The 17433-nt window shown below is 36.7% G+C and overlaps 1 protein-coding gene across 1 annotated transcript; it reads left to right on the top strand.

Annotated features, from left to right (window-relative positions):
- Positions 1–2009: 2009 nt before the first annotated feature.
- On the top strand, positions 2010–14134 carry LOC131939240 (uncharacterized). The gene is made up of 10 exons (XM_059297440.1): positions 2010–2392; positions 4427–4620; positions 6266–6377; positions 6594–6737; positions 8206–8283; positions 8445–8655; positions 9078–10056; positions 10550–10770; positions 11112–11314; positions 13081–14134. The coding sequence occupies exons 1-10, from the start codon at positions 2124–2126 to the stop codon at positions 13319–13321; spliced, it is 2652 nt and encodes an 883-aa protein (XP_059153423.1). The 5' UTR covers positions 2010–2123; the 3' UTR covers positions 13322–14134.
- Positions 14135–17433: the final 3299 nt, after the last annotated feature.

Here is a 17433-nt window from a genome sequence, read left to right as displayed (position 1 = left end):
TAGTTTTGAATGTCAATCTTTATTATTTCTTATTTTAATAATAATTTAAAAAAACAAGTTAATAAAAAAGTCTAGTGACATTTAAGCGCAATTTCCTTATGTTATCTAAAAATAGCTCTGTCGTAGGGTTAGTAAAACCATTGGTTAGTTATTAAAACGTTTTTTATTAAAAAAAAATTTCAGTATTTTACATGTTTTATTTACAATAGAGTTACATGACTAAAAACCATTGCGCGCCTAGCTACCGAACGTGATGGCGCAGCCACTGACCGTGATGGCGCAGCTATTGAACGTGATGACGCGTGTGGTGTGGTTGGATAAAAATGCCTAGTAATTCGGTCCAAATTTTAATTAATTCAAAAAACATTTTGTGACCGAATGAAAGGATATTTTTGAAAACTTTCTTCGGCAATATTGTTCTAAATTATGGCAGGAATCGATTGGTAAAGTCATCGATATTGCTTCGTTGAGGAGGAGATACGACTTAAAGCTGCGGACATACATCCATCCATCCATCCATTCATACATTCATACATCCAGAAATGACGGGTTAATAAACGCAATTCTCCAGAAAGGAAAATGCGCTAAAAAGAAATTCCTTTTTAATTAAAATCGCCTCTGTACAAAACTATTAAAATATAACTCTTTGGACACGTCTATTAGAGTATTTATAAGGAGCAATAAGTCATGGAAGTGGTTTTAAGGGGAAACAACTCAATAAAATTTAAAAAGAACTTACTACATAAAGTAAAGTTTAACACGATTTAGATTATTTTTGAGTATGGGAGGTGTCGGAAGTTTGTGACGATATTTGAATAGATGGTGAAGCACAATAATTGTGACGCCATTTATAAACAACCAATTAAAGGAAAATTATATAGCTATTTCAATAAGAAATGTTTGTTAATAAGCAAAATAATCAAGGTTTTGATCCATCATGGTTCGATTACGATAACGGCGGTGACATGAACAGTAGAGGTCAAGAATTACCACAGAATATAATGCAATGGTTGAAATGTGTCACTATAGTTCAAGGGATACAACCACGAAATGACAACGTTATCTAAACTTGGTGTCTAAAGTAACCTGTACTTAATGGTCAAGCTGGTTTTGTACAACGTAAAAACTATTTATACTTGCACACACGCATCTACAGATTAACAAACAGCTCCAGTCAAATTTTATGTTGTGTTTGTAAAACAAAAATATTTTTATTTTTTTAGTTTTTTTTTAATGGCACAGCATACAAGTTTTAGTTCCAGCCGTTTCAATCTGGTGTTGTTATTTATAAAAAATCCATTCTGTTTCGCTCCCGTAATCTTGGGTTAAAGCTTCCAACAAAAAAAAAACCCCTCTCTATAAATATTTAACTCCTCAGTGTTGCCCAGATTTCCTTAAGACAAATTTGCTTCTGTTTTGTCCTCTTAACCTAAATAAGTAGCTGAAGTGCTTCCGTCTAAACTAAGTTGTAAGACACCCCACCATCATCTTCCCCATATAGACCTACCAGCTGTGTGAATTAAACTCATTTCATGACAGATGTAATATACATTTTAAATTAACTATCTACACAGCTAAATCTAAAATATAGGACCTATACTTTTTTCCCAAGCGCAATTGTAGAAGAATAATCAAACTGAGTTTTATAATTCATTTGCATGTATATCTATTTTTTGTTTTGATTATAAGTTGTTACTTCATTAATTAGTTCGTCATTCTAGCATATACTATTTAGAGAGCAACGTTATCTACAATATATAGATATATCCTCTTTGTTAAACAACCTATGACCTATGTACAACCCAACTGCACTAATCTTAATGGACAGTTTTTTTTTATCCTTTAATTAAAAGTAATTGAAAGCACTTAAAGAGCGCTGGGTATTAAAAAAAAACACACCAACTACACACACTTTACAAGCAGATAAGTGGCTCGGGCGTCTCAAGTTTGGTGTGTCGTCTGACACGCTCCGCCGGTTTCCTTTTGTCAACGCTGCGTGTCGGACAACACAAATCTGGGCCTCGTCAGCCGTGTCAGTGTGACGTCACTAGGGGGAAACTACAGGTGTGTCGTACCGTTAGTTCCCCTGGTGAAAGATTCGAAAGTACTGTGACCATACTAGGATGAGTCTAGTCAAGGTATATGCCGCCTTGTTCTGCTTTTGTTTCGTGCTTGGTATACCCGTGTGTTGGGCTACCCCACAACCGCCCTCACATACACACGTGTGTGAGTTTACACCGACAAACGAGACCCAGTTCATCGACAGCATCTACCAGTTTTTCAACAAGGACAGCGGGACGAGAATCTTGGAGTACCACGTCAAGTTTGTAAACGTCAGTTCGGATTTCGATCTCAGCAAGCGCTCACGTAAAGACGCCTTTCAGCCATGGAGGTAAGTCGCCAGCATTTCTTGTTTGTTCTTGTGCTATTTTAACGATATATAGAGGGCCGGTCAGGAGTTTTTTGATTCAGCTAGGGACTAAAGACAATATTGATACTACTTCGTAGTATTTTAATAGTTAATAAAATAAAGTTTTCAGTAGGACGTGTTAAATCTATAGCCGAGGCCTTGTCTATACAATCATTGAGGACAGTGTGGCCTAGCGTTAGAGAGCTAGACTGCTAACCGAAAGCCTCGAGTTCGAATCCGGGTTCACGACGTCCCTGAGTCTACCCAACTCTGATGGGTATCTAACTCACGCCAGGGGATGTAAACTTGGCTGGGCATAGTGCTGATCACACTATCCCTTTATTTGCCGAGGTCACAGAAATAAGTAAACTCTACTTCATTTACCCCATGGACCGTCAGGTTCAAAAAGAGAACTTTACTATAAAATCATTCGATTCTCTCTTTTGTGTAGTCTTCCTGTACCAACTAATATTAGCAATCTACAGCATCAAATATAACGGTGTACACACCAAATGTCTACATATCACTGTTCTAGAACTCATAATGTTGATTCAAATTCCATGTAATATTTGTACACAACCACAGCCACGATATTGGGCTAGTTGTATTGTATTCCTATGAAACATTAGCTGTGGCCATCTTTTGGGTTCGTCGTCGCATAATACGAGCATGTAATCATGGAAAAAACACATATATATATATATATATATATATATATATATATATATATATATATATATATATATATATATATATATATATATATATATATATATAGGAATAGTGGAGTGTAATGACTCTGTAATAACATTATATCCATGTAATCACTTTATAACTCAGTTACTTTAATCTCGATGTAATGTGTCTGTCACCCCTCCCCCACCTCTCTTACCACTGACAGTGTACACACCGTTTAACTTATGTTTACACTAAGGCCGTGCATTGTTTAATGACCCGGTCTATTTTTAGACACACAGCGCATGCCTCCCCATCCTTCCCCGCCTACACCACGAATTAGACATGCCCAGGATACACCAATTACACTTTGATGCGGTACGTGATTAAACCTTTACCATGCGCAGCCCTCGTTTAATTCAATGTAAAAATCAGAGCCGAAAGGTCAAAGGCCGAACGTCTTTCCTTGCCATTGAATTCATTAAGTGCCGATGTAGACCGTGTGTCTTTTGCGTGTTGTGAAACTATGTTTGAGACGCAATAAAATGTTTTAATAGTGGCGTTATAATAAAAGCAGATCTTAGAGCTAGGTTGAGGAGTATTTTACGCATTGCAGTCACACATCGCCAGACTGTTAACCCGAAAGTCTCAAGTTCGGATCCCGTTGCTGAGTCTACCCAGCTCTGACGGGTACCTGACTTACGTAAGGAAATGTAAAGGCGGTTGGACATGGTGTATACACTACTATTCACCGCCATGCTGATATTGTTTAAATAGATGGACTCTACTTCATCTGCCCATTGTGTCTCGGGCACAAACGGAAAAAAATGATAATGATAAACGTCACAGAATAAAACTATTTAACAGGCCTATAATAAAAGCCCTACATTTTTTTTATAGCCAAAGGCAAACTTTAACAATAAGAAGATTTGAAGCCAAGTGTGTGTGTGGGGGGGGGGGGGGGGGGGATGGTGGTGTGGTTTGGATCACAATGATTCAGTACAAAACATTTCTGTTTTAACCGATTCAAATTTCAAAGTTCCAGAAATATCTTCAAATCTTGTTTAAACACTGCGCCGTGGTTTCTTGTGGCGCCACTCGAGTACTTGACGTTAAACCTTCGTCTCAGATAACACACGAGCATTGTGTCATCGTATTGGTTTTAGATAACATTCAGTTCCGTTGTTTACTTGAGATTGTTTTTTTTCATTGCATGTTATCCTTTTTAAAATAAAATACCTGTGTTAATGAACGTTATATTTTGATCAGTATTATTACCATGTACATCCAATTTGTGAGAGCAAATTAAAAAAAAGTAATTTAAAAAAATGTTTGTTTCAGGTGGTTTCGAACCCAGGGTGTGGGCAGCTCCCAGTTGTTGCTGGTCAACACGTATTACTACGGCCTGCTGAAGCCTTTCGCGACAGTGGGTATCGCCCAGAGGGACGTGGTCCTGAGTGTGAGTCCTTCAGATTGTCTGGACGATCTTAAAGATGACCAGCTGGACAATATGCTGAGGGATTATCTGTTGAGGGGTCAGTACAGGTGGAGATAGTTCTAGAAACTCGACGCTAGAGGGTTGAAAATATTCTAATAAAGCTTCCATAAATGATGCCACAGAGGAGTGTGGTCGAGGGGGCTGTAGGCGGGGAAAGATATGTCAATTAGTTGACACGTATACTTGTGCTGGAGGGGGATCCATTCCAACACTAAAAATTAAGAACGAAGAAGAAGTGAAAATATCAGTATTAGTGTATTCGTACAAAAATTCAACACACAAATGTATAATATAAGCGGACTGGTAATGTATCAGTCCTTCCTTCCTTCCGTCATCGCTATAAGTTTTGGAACCATAAAAGTAAACACACCACATGTCGTGCTTTTTACTTGCATCGCAGTGTCTTATAATATGTAATTGAGTAGGTTTTGTTTATATAACGACTTAAATTTATTATATAGTTGCCACCGTTTTTACTCTTTCGCATAACCTGAAGAAAATATTTAATACACACAAATTACTAAAACATTAAACGGACCAATGTCAAAAATTATTTTTGTTTAGATTCCTAGAAAAAAAGGATACATTTTAATAATAATGGGGTCGAAAAAATTAAGCTATTTTGTAATTTTGCCAAGGGAGCTAATTTAAAAATAAATTCAATCACGCTAATAAAAAAATGTGAATGCAAAATTTGTAGATGTGTAAGAGGACATTATTGTTGGAATATTATAAATAGCATGGTTTGATAAAAGGCTATTTTTTTTTTTTATTTTAGTCACTGAACGTATTGTTTATTATGATAATTTTTAATCAACTATTCCGCAACATTATACACGTGTCATCACGCTCATTAGGTTCGCAATGGTTTAAGTCATGAAACTCTATTGCACATTTTTTTTTAAATTTTAAGAACTGAAAAAAATGCATGAATTGATAAAGTGCTGTATGGCAGGTAAAAGCATTATGCGTTTATGTTTGCATTTAAGTTGTATTTATGTTATGAGTGTTGTGTTTGTGTTTGTGTTTTCGTTTTTTTTTGCATTTGTGTTGGCACTGTGTTTGTGTTTTCACTTGTGTTTTTATTTGCGTTTTTTTTTCTTTTGTGTTTGTGTGTTGCGTTTGTGCTTTCTATTGTGTTTTCATTGTGTTTGTGTTTTCTTTTGTGTTTGTGTTTTTGTATTTGTGTTTTCTTTTGCGTTTGTGTTGTGTTTGTGTTGTGTTTAGTTTTGTTCTGTTCCCAAGTTTGTACATTTAAAAAAGATTTATCGTGGCGGATCACGGGTATGCAGCTAGTCTTTGTATATTAGTAAAGGCTGACATAGATGAGATTGCCAGTTTTAAAAACAATTTCTTCGTGTGAAAGGTGTTTTCATGAAGATCATGAAGTTCAAAATATGCAGTACGACCATAAAGCAATCATTAAAAATATTTTATTAATCCAATTAAACCAATCTGGATGTCCACTTGCAGAAAATAAAACAGTAAAAATACATGTAAAATTACAGATAGTCTAATTTAAAATAAAACTAATTAATACAATAAATGCAAAATCTAGTCCGAAATCTTACACATTACTTTTTATCACAACACATCCATGTTAGGTACAGTACCTGTCAATATACTTAACTTTTTCTTAAAACTCATTGTAACGTTTTTGAAACTGCTCCTCCATGTTTTAGATTTTGACGTTGACGGCGCCACGGTAAAACACCCGTTCAAATACTCAGACGCTGTGGAGATCTGTACAGCTCTGGTTGATGATGATGACGGCTGGGGACGTCTAGTCTACAGGTCAGACCTTGGTCGAAAATCTACTCAACATGTATTTTTGCTATGTGCTGTGTTACAAGTATTCAAGTGTAAAAAACAACCTTCATTGAGTATACACCAACGCCTCGTGTGTAAAGTAACATGCGATTTATTGCGTATTATGTCAGCAGATATTGCCGTCTCGAGTTTAATATTTTTTCCACCCATGAAATATTATCTTGTGCACTACGTCACCAGGTGCTGTGGATACGACTACCGGAAGCACCTGTACTGTGATGACGTGTACAACGGCGACTGGGTGTGGGCCCTCCAAATCTTTATCCTTACCCTGACGGTCATCATCTTTCTCTACATCCCCCTCCTCATCCCCGAGGGTTACAGGTAGGCTGATCTCTCCTTACATATTGATGTACCTCTTATTGAAAGACTATGCATTCAACTTAATATGACCTTGCAATTTTCCCTTCCTTTTTACTTTCTCGTATATACGAAGTATAGAGAAAGTATTGTAATCGTGCACAAAAATCAATTGAAATTTTAACAATTTTCACCGTATTACACCTCAGTCCTTCGTCACATCCGAAGTATAGAGGACTTATTTTAATCGGGCAAAAATTATCAATCCAGATTTATCAAAATTAAGAGGTTTTATGCGTAATCCAGTCTGAAAAACTGGGTTTTGCAACTCTGTCCGTATGTCTGTGTGTGTGTGTGTGTGTGTGTGTGTGTGTGTGTGTGTCTGTCCGTGTGTAAACACGATAACTTGAGTACCGTTACAGCTAGGTTGATGAAATTTCATATATAAGTATTTTATCAAAATCGTAGATCCATATCAACTTTTGAGCGATTTCCCGATAACCAGAAGTGGTACTTTTTCTACTTTGAATTTTTCAAAAGCCTATAACTTGAGTACTATTTCAGATAGATAAATGAAATTTCACATGTAAGTATAAGATCTAATCTCTACCTTCTGTCAAATTTTGAGTAATTTCCGTTGCCCGGAAGTACTAATTTACGCTACTTCCGATTTCTCAAAAAACTAATGTAAATTTTTAAAGTACTAATAATATTGCGCACTATTATGCACTTCTGATGTGCAATAGATTTTATTCTATTTTTAAAACTTTAAGTATTTAAAATGGATTAAAAATCATGTCTATAGCCCGAGTTCCCATCCCCTGTTGTTTTATATAAGAATATTCGAGAAAGTTTAGGGGAGATCACTCCCTGTTTATTAAAGGCTGGATCTCATCTTATTCTGTCCCTACACTTTGGAGTATTCATATTAAAAGACTATGCATTCACCTTAATCTAACCCTGCACTTTTTTATCTTACCGCGAATTAAAAGACTACATGCACTTTTTGTCATTTCTTTTTTAAGGCTGGATGCACTGCCCTTATTCTGTCTATATACGCTTGTGTTTTAGATCTTTGAAGGCTGCATACATACCCTAACCTATCCCCAAATACACAGACGTTTCTATCAGTAGCTATCATTGCATCTTTTAAATGTCTTTACAATTCATCTCTATTCTAGAATCTCCCAGCAATCTTTGAATCTATTCGCTTACTACAAATAGAAAGTTTTTAGACTACCAAACAGAATTTATTTATAGGATAAATGTGTTTGATAAATACAATTTCACAAGCAAATAAGCTAAATTTACCTATACAGTTTTGGAATAGACATTGTTAGAAATACATTCGGGAATTAAATATAATGGAATTAGATTAATATATCTTTTAAAACTTATCAGTACTTGATTATAACAATAGAATAATATAATGTGTAAAGAGAATGTTGCTGTAGCTATGTTTTGATGCTGTTGATGTAACTTATCACTTTAGGTACAACACGTATTGTTACTTCCCTGCGGATAATCTGACGTTTAAGATAGTTTGTACACATCATCCCGAGGAGTACAGGTAAGTTGGTTACCATAGAAACACAATTTTTAATTAAATTTAATGTAGACAGACGTTGTAAGAGAAGTTACCATAGACCCAGATTTTAATAGCTTGATATCATCATAAACTGTATGTATTGTACAAAGTGTGTATTTTATCAACTGATGTTTGTCGAATAGGACGAATAAAAAATCCCTGGCCCTCAGACGTAAACAGTGGGAGAAGATGACCAAGGTGAAGAAATTTCTACCTTCACTGGTCAAAGATGTTGTCTACCTGTGTCACGTGAAGAAGGTGGAGTTTAGTGTCAATATGGACAAGCTGCTGGTTGAGGGCGGGTCAACAATCAACAGCACCAAGGCTTTGTTCAACGCCTTCATCCGGTGTAAGGTAAAGTGTTTGCCTGCACGTTAAATATCATTGTGGGTTATTCAGCTACTCCCGTGGTCCAGAAAGTCAAGAACTTTCTATAACTGTTGTGCACAATTAGCTTCGAAAGTCAAAAGGAATTTTTCAAGCATTATTGTAATATCATCAAGGCAAATACATTTTGTTTTCTTTCTTTATAAACAGAATGTTTACGTTTTTTTCAACGCGATTTATTCTTTAAAAAAGTTATAAAAATGATTTTTAAAATGTCAATATCCCGATTGCACTGGACGTACCATCCTCCTTTAAGTTACATAAGAGTGAACGAGAAAATTTAGGGGAGATCAAACCCGGTATTTTTTCTACCGTAAAATAATGTGTTTAGCCTGATTATTTTTCGTATAAACAAAAGCTCCCGCAAGTAATCAAACCTTTCCCCACAGATCCGCCAAAGTGAACCCCTAGAAGACTGTTGTCGCTACCCTGCTTGTGGCACTATCTGCTGCACCCACTCGCCTCCATGGAACGTCGTTGTCCGAGCGTTCAGAACCCTGTTCGTCATGACAGTGTTGGTCATCCCCTCCCTCCCTTTCATGTACGCCATGGCCGCTGATGACCTGGATTTCCAGTTTCTGGGGGAGGCGTTCGAATCTCGCGGGCTCCAACGGAAATTCAACTTCTACACTGGTCGTGTTTCTGGGAAAATTATTGTCGCAGTCATATCAATCATGTACATTCTTCACTGCGCTCTTCTAATCATAGACGGCGCCACAACTGAAACTTTCAGTCAACTTTACAACGAAATCTTCGACCTTTCATGGAAGAAACAGCTGAGACAACATGTCACGTGGGTTAGGTATCAACTCAAAAGACTTCGAATGCCAATTAAAAGATGTGGTATTTTCGTCTTGCCCATTTGGATACTGGCAGCCATTTTGTTTCCCATGTATGTGATGATGTCTATCATCTACCACGCCCCAATGCTGCAGCTTGTTGTTCAAGTTATACGGAAGAGTTATCGCCGAGTCAAATCTTTAAAACAGAAACCTAACGACAGGATCAAAGCTTACAACGGCTGTCAACTTTTCTGGTTCTTCTTCACAATCCTCTTCGTCTTCATCGTACTCACCATCGGCACAAACTTCCTGGTTCACGTGCTGGCTATGGTAATCGTAACCGTGGTGGTGGAGGCTGACCTCATCTACCGCATCCTTCCGGTGGTGCTGCTGTTTTTCATGTACATCCGGGACTCGTACAGTCGTGTAGGGCTGGGGTACGACGCCTTCTACAACATATTGCTGGATGCCGTTAAGTCCAAGGAGCAGAAAGCTGTGAAAGCCGAGGCTATGAAACCCAGACACCAACAAACCAACAGAGTTTTTAAGGTGGATGTTGAGAAACTAGATGACGCTTCAGAAACTGGTGAGTGTGGCACATTTTTTTTCAAATTTTTAGCCTCAGACGTTTACAGCATCAGTTTGCCTTGACTCCTTGTCTGGCTTCTGAGGACAGATACAGAACTCAAATATTCCTGTCTTTCAAACATCTGTTTCTATAGCTGTTATCGTACTGATTTTTTTAATTAAAAAAAATACATTTCAAAAGCAATATTTTGTAGTTTAGTGCAGTTTTAAAGAGATGGTTATAAAGTATAAATATGCATTTATTAATTAAAAATAATCTGGGAGCTGTCATGAAACTAGATTAAAATAATAATTTAGGACAGTGCAGGAAATCCACGTTTTGGACGTTGCATTATTCAAGAGCATCGTTTGATCAAAAACTTTAATTGTATTTGTTTTAGCCAAAATGGTTCTGCTAAGAACAAAAGTCTTAAATTTGATGTTCTTAAAACTTGAGCTCTACAAGTATGTATTAGTTTGTTTACTGAAAGTCCTTTGGACAACTTTTCCAGATGGCGCAGACGATATGGCCGTTGATGTAGCGGAAGTTCCGGTTCCCCAGCCCAAGAGACTTTTTAACGTGAAGCACGGCAACATCCGACTACACCAGAGACAACTGCTGCTGTTTCTAACTAGGGACGACTTTCTGCACATGTCCGAGAAATTTTTCTTTCATTGTTGTACCATGGACTGTGCTGGGAGTCCTGGTCCTATTGTAGAGAGCTATGTTAAGGTAACAATGTCCTGGTCCTATCGTAGAGAGCGATGTTAAGGTCACAAAGTCATGGTCCTGTTAATAATTATTTGATTATGAACTATGTTCTAGTATTATTTTTAGAAGAGTTACTGAAATAAAAGTGATTTAACATATCTTATCTGATGACCAGTTAACCTCTAATGATCCCTCTACTTCAACACCTGATAATATCCCTAAACTTTATTTGAAGTCCCATGTACTTCGACCCTTTAACCTATCACCTATGACTCATCACCTCATATAATCGCTGAACCTTATACGACCTGCCTTGTACATTGACCCTTTAACCCATCACCTATGATGTTCCCCACCAACAGGCTACACTAGAAGTGGTTAAAATCGGCATCTTCCTTCTCTTCGTCTTCCTGGTGGTGATGGCGTACGGCAGCAGCTACTACATCTCACCTGCCAATCACCTGTTTGTCACCCTCATCTCTGGTCTGGTGCCGCTGATCATCAGGAACGTCTTTTGTTTGGCTGGTGCCACACCTGTTGAAACCGTCAATACGAAAAACTACAGGTAAGTCGAACATTCAAATTCTAGAACAAAACATGATGAAGTTTGAAATCTATAGAACATGTTAACATTAAACAAAAATAAAAAAACATTTTAATTAGAAAGCTTTCTGCACTGAAAAGAATAAACAAAACATTGCTGTTATAACTGAGTCCATTGTTGATGCTAGTGGTTTATCCACCCCCCTCCCGTCCCACATCTGAATTTGGACAGCCGCAACCTGATATGAAGACATCCCCTCCCCACATAGAGAAGTGCAGGCTAGGGAAGTAACGGTCGCCTAGTCTTTGGCCTTCGTCGGACCCAACTAACCTGGGATGCAAATTTAGGGAAACACGTAATAAGATACCCTATTGTATTCGAGGTTAAGCCAGGGCATAGACCCCAAGCTGGGTGGTGAGGGCCAGTGGGATAGGACAGTTAAACGCTATCTTTACTAGGTTGTAAATCTGTTTTGTTTCATGTTTGTAAAGTGTTGTAGGGCTGGCCTCTAAGGCTGGCCACTATTGATGTTCAAGATTATTTCCTATTTTTTCCAAGACTAAAGTATCAACCATTAAAATTAAGGAGTTGAAATTGCGTTTGTGTTTTCTTGAACCTCTCACTCTCATTACCAACCATACTGATGACGTCATAACAATTGCTTTCTTTAATATAAGTTGTTTTTTTACTTTCTCGTATATACGAAGTATAGAGAAAGTATTGCAAAAAAAAAATCAAGATTTTTGCAAATCTCGACGTTTTACACCTCACTGATACGGAAAAATATAATTTTGCAATCTTGTCCGTATGTCTGTGTGTCTGTGTGTGTGTGTCTGTGTGTGTGTGTGTCTGTGTGTAAACACGATTACTTGAGTACCGTTACAGCTAGGTTGATGAAATTTCATATATAAGTATTTATCAAATTCGTAGACCCGTATAAACTTTTGAGCGATTTCCGATAACCGGAAGTGGTACTTTTTTTACTTTGAATTTTTAAAAAGCCTATAACTTGAGTACTATTTCAGATAGATACATGAAATTTCACTTGTAAGTAAAAGATCTAATTCTCTACCTTCTATAAAATTTTGAGTAATTTCTGTTGACCGGAAGTAGTAATTTACGCTATTTCCGATTTCTCAAAAAACGCATGAAAATTTATTAAGTACTAATAATATTGCGCACTATTATGCACATTTTGTTTTGGCGTTCGCTTGGTGCGCAATTCTTTTTTCTACGAGATTCTATTCTATTTTTAAAAGTTTAAGTAATTAAAAATCATGTCTATATTCCGAGTTATATAAGAAAATTCGAGAAAGTTTAGGGGAGATCACTCCCGGTTTATTATTTTCTAGTATGAAATTTTGTTATCGACCCCTAAATAGTTGAATATAGTAATCTTTAAATAATTTTTTTAGGAACAATTAAGATACAATGAAATTGAAAATTGGATATTCTTGCATTGTCATCTAAGACAATTGTATCAAGAAAGTTAAAAAGTAATTGGGTATTTAGAAGTGGGTCAAAATTGGGTATTAAAATTTGCCAAAAACCCACAAAAAGCAAACATTGTGAACTAACTAAAAATCTTGTAATGGCTCCTATTAAGAGTAACAGAGTTATGATATTTATCACAATTAGAGATGAACACTCTTTTACTAAATGTGCCCGTCCATGCTAAGAAACAACAGTTTTATAAAACCCTAGGATATAGGGCGAGTAAGTAGGTAGAACTGGTTGGTGACCTACTTACCAGCCCTATTACAAAGCTTAACTCCGCCAATCCCCAGGTTCGAGGCCCAGCTGAAGGAAAAAATTGAAACCTTCGGCCAGTCTTGGGATGTCAAGGACATGACCCTGGCCAACCCCAGCCCAAACAACAACATGTATGACGAATCTGAACTTTCCGAAACGGGAAGTCCCGGGGACGTGATTGACCTCATTCTGGACTTGAATGGGAGCTGTACGGAGGAAGAGATTCAGAAGGTGGAGGAAGCAGACGACGATCTTCAGAAGCTCGAACCTGTATGAGCCCAAGAGTTTTATTTTAGCTGGTACAAATGTAATTTAGGTGTTACAGAATTAGCTGTGGCCACTACAAAATATGTTTTAGGTATTACAAAATGTGTTTTATGTATTACAAAATGCGCTGTAACTGTTACAAAATATGTTTTAGTCGTGTCACAATTCCTGGTGTTTGAATGACTATTGAAATGTAATATATTTGTTTATAGAACGTTACTTAAAGACTAGATACATTTAAAGTTTAGCACAATCAGCATTTCCCAGACTTCAGTGCTAGAAGCTTGCCAATGTACTCATTATTCCTGTTGGTTTCTCGTTCATTGTCTCTTCTACTTCTACTGTGTACGCAATTGTAATCTAGATGGGGAGTCCATCAAACATCAGTAAATAACATTTTATGCGTCATGTTGCCCGGTGACTCAGCCTGATTTGTCTCAAGGGTGATCTTAGCAGTGATTTAACTGGCGTTTTCTCTTCAAACTGGCTTGCTTTTCCCAGCGTACGAGCCGCATCAGCCCGGGGGTCCGAACTCGGGACTTAAAGGTTAGCAATAGCGCGCTTTGCCACGCCGTCCCCTCGTCACCACTAATCATGCCACTATTTTTGCCTCTATTAATGCCACTACCCATGTGACTAATTATGCCACAAATGTAGTTTTCTTAATGAATCCAGTTTAATCACCTTTAATCATATCTCATTACCACAGGCTCTTTAAGTTTACTTATCTATTTGAAACCGAAAGTAACAAGAAAGGTAGAAAGCTGTGCCTGTGTCTTCCATTTTCTATATAAATTCCATTTCGTTCGTGGGGGGGGGGGGGGGGGGGGGGGGCCTCCACTCTCCCGAAGTGATGCCTGGAAGAAACTCTGATAACAACAACCAATCTGCCATCTATTTGATGTTACTAGTATTTGCCAGATAACAATGCACAAAACTTGCCAAAAACTGTACGCTGCTGATACTTCATGTTTTAATAATTCCATTGCCATAATTTGTCATGTATATATAATTTGAATTGCATGCCAAACACGCTAGTATTATTTTTTATTAAAAAAATAATTCATAAATAAACTGTCATACAATCATATTTACTCAAAGTGGTTTTTTTTGTAACAGAAAGTAAGTTATACTAGATTAGAAACGGAAACACTGTGAAAACATTGTTAAATATAGTCTGACGGTGTTTTGAACTATGTTTTAATGATTTCTTTATTCGTGTAACTAATCATTCAAACCTGTTTTAATGTGCTTTGACTGATAATAGGTACTCAACAAAAAATATTACATAATTTAAACTTTTATGAACGTTGCTGGCTGTTGTATTATAAATATTGGAATATCGGCAATATATTCACATAGCTAGAATCTATACGGCTAAAAGGTACGGGCGTTATCTTTTAAGAACAAAACAAACCCAGGCATCTGAGGTATATAAAAACAGAAGAAAATGAAAACATTTACTTGAAAGACCACTACCGGTCATAAAACTAATGCCTTTGTTCTGATTAGTATGGAGTTGTCCTGTGGATCAATAACCAATTGCTTAGTCATTAATGGTGATCAGATGAGGTCAATGAACTCATAACCTTCAGACCTAGCTGACCCTGACCCCAGAATAGAACTTAATAGGTGTATGGATTAGGTTGGGGTCATTCATAGCGGTATTAAAAACTAGAGGGAAGGGAGTGGTCGGATCAATGTGACGATATATTTTAGACGCGGGGGGAGGGGGGGCATAAAGTGTGAAAAGAATCTTTAAAAAAAAAACAATGTTAGAAAATCGGTTTTAGCTGTTATTTCGCCATTTTGAAAACTTTTTTGGTAGTTGTTTACAGAGGCGTAGCGACTTAATCAGGTGCCCGGGGCAGACTATCAATTTTGCGCACCCCCCCCCCCCCCTATTTCTTTAAATAGTTATTCCTGTCTGTGAAAAAGCCCCCCCCCCCCCCCCCCAGTTGGAAAGGTTTGTGGCGCTTCTTAACAGTTACTATCCTGTAACAATTTATATTTCGGTGTCACAAAATTGTTAAATCAGTGTGTGAAGCCTCGTAGCCGTTCATTTTTCGTAGTATTGACAGTGTATATTTCGATACCTCAGCTTAAAATGAGCTTTCAAATTAATTTCTTTACCCCTTTTGGCGCCCCCTTAAGGTGGCGCCCGAGGCGGCCGCCCCACCCGCCCTCCCCTAGCTACGCCTCTGGTTGTGTGACGTTCTTTTGAAGCTGTGGGTAGAGTCTTTGTGATGATGTGTAACGTTGGTGAGGGGAAAAATCAAAATACTTATAAAAAGCGTGTCATCATTAGTAGATTACCCCTAACTACAAACGTTTATTCTGTTAATAGTGTAGCTAAACTACCAGAAACACTGGCAGACCTAGATTCTCTAACACAAACCCACAGCACTAGCAAGTCTGTCAATAATACAAGAGAAGCACTCAGACTACATATTACTAGTGGCGCCAAGTAAAGGCGTAGATTCTCCATTCAATCAATACTGACCTGCTATTTCCTGCTGTTGTATTTGTCATGAAATGCGATACCACAGCCACAGGGGACATTACTCTTGTTTTTAATGAGTTAGGAGGTCACAGCAGTTATCTGTGCATAACTGTTGAGTAGGCTTTACTAATAATAGTGTTTATTATTTATTAATTTATTTTTACTATAAATTAATACATTTAGCTTTCAGTGAAAAACTAAAGCATGTTCAAAACTTACTTTGGAGATTGGGAAGACAGATTAAGATAAATAAAAATAAAGGTTTACACACGCAGTCGGCAAATATTAACATAACCTTTGATACTTAACCTAGACTTGCTGACCTCTTATCATGGACGCAAATAAAAACTATATATATATATATATATATATATATATATATATATATATATATATATATATATATATATATATATATATATATATATATATATATATATATATATATATATATATATATATATATATATATATATATATATATATATATATATATACATTTATAGTATGTGTTGAGTATAAAGGTGACTGTATGAGAGTCTTATTAAACACTTAGGAGTGGTAAATATTTTGTGTGATCTAACATCAACGACAGTTTAAATAAGCGGCGTAATTAATTACAGCGGTCATAAAGATAATTAATTACATTTCGCACCCACGACACCTGTGTACTGATCACCCCTAGCCATGACGTCACCGTGTCGTTGAGATTTATTTATAGCTTATGTCAGCCGGCCGTGATATCGAATGCGATGTGCTGAGTTTATTCAGACGAGGACTATGGGCTAAAATATGAGAGCTTGGGGCTATAACACACACAACACAGGAAGGCTGCACATGTCGAAATCATAGGAACATGAACCCACGGTGTGCTGTGAACTGCTAAAGTGATATTGTCACGTCAGATTATTTAACATTAAGATTTGCCATAGGCCTTTTATGACGTTAAACACTCACAAAGTAAACAGTTTTTTTCTTAACCAAAGTCAAACACTGATTCATTGCCTTTTAAGATATATTGACATCGGGAAAACCCGAAATCTCAGCATAAAATGATATTTCAATATCTAGACATCTATGTTATGTTAGTACTGTAATACTGTATTTTCAATGTTTGTGATGTTTCATCTTTTAACATACTATTGTCTCGATGTATCTAATACTCTTACGTAACTAAAACCACAGTCGCAATCATTTCCCCAGCAAGTAGGCTAGCTACTAACGCGGTAACGCGGTAACTTTGAAATCGTTATTTTTATTGGCCGTGAAATTAGGTCAAGCTTTGTGTGTAGGGTCGCTTCAAGTGGGTTACAAAAAATAAACCGTTTTTTTTTCGGCTAATTGGTACATGTTGGATGATTCGTACTCGTGTTTTTGTAGGTGAGGACGTGTTAAACTGTTTATTGAAAGGTAATTGGATTCTTTAATTCTGTGACAAGTGTTAATGAGGGTCGCAGATTTATCACTACAATATATGTACAGTTATTTACAAAAAAATGAGTAGTTCACAAATTTGATATATATATATATATATATATATATATATATATATATATATATATATATATATATATATATATATATATATATATATGTATGGGTGCATAATGTATCATAC

Source organism: Physella acuta, unplaced genomic scaffold (genome assembly GCF_028476545.2).
Source record: "Physella acuta isolate Inbredline_101_S28 unplaced genomic scaffold, ASM2847654v3 ptg000269l, whole genome shotgun sequence".
Taxonomy (NCBI): Eukaryota; Metazoa; Mollusca; class Gastropoda; family Physidae; genus Physella; species Physella acuta.
Note: the sequence above shows the minus strand (reverse complement) of the source record. Positions and strands in the feature narration are given on the sequence as shown.

Bases quoted from the DNA above. Each gene is read 5' to 3' on its own strand.
- LOC131939240 (XM_059297440.1), top strand. From the start codon at position 2,124: ATGAGTCTAGTCAAGGTATATGCCGCCTTGTTCTGCTTTTGTTTCGTG. The intron at 8,656-9,077 runs GTAAAGTGTTTG...CTTTCCCCACAG, and splicing joins ACGCCTTCATCCGGTGTAAG to ATCCGCCAAAGTGAACCCCT. The intron at 10,057-10,549 runs GTGAGTGTGGCA...CAACTTTTCCAG, and splicing joins AGATGACGCTTCAGAAACTG to ATGGCGCAGACGATATGGCC.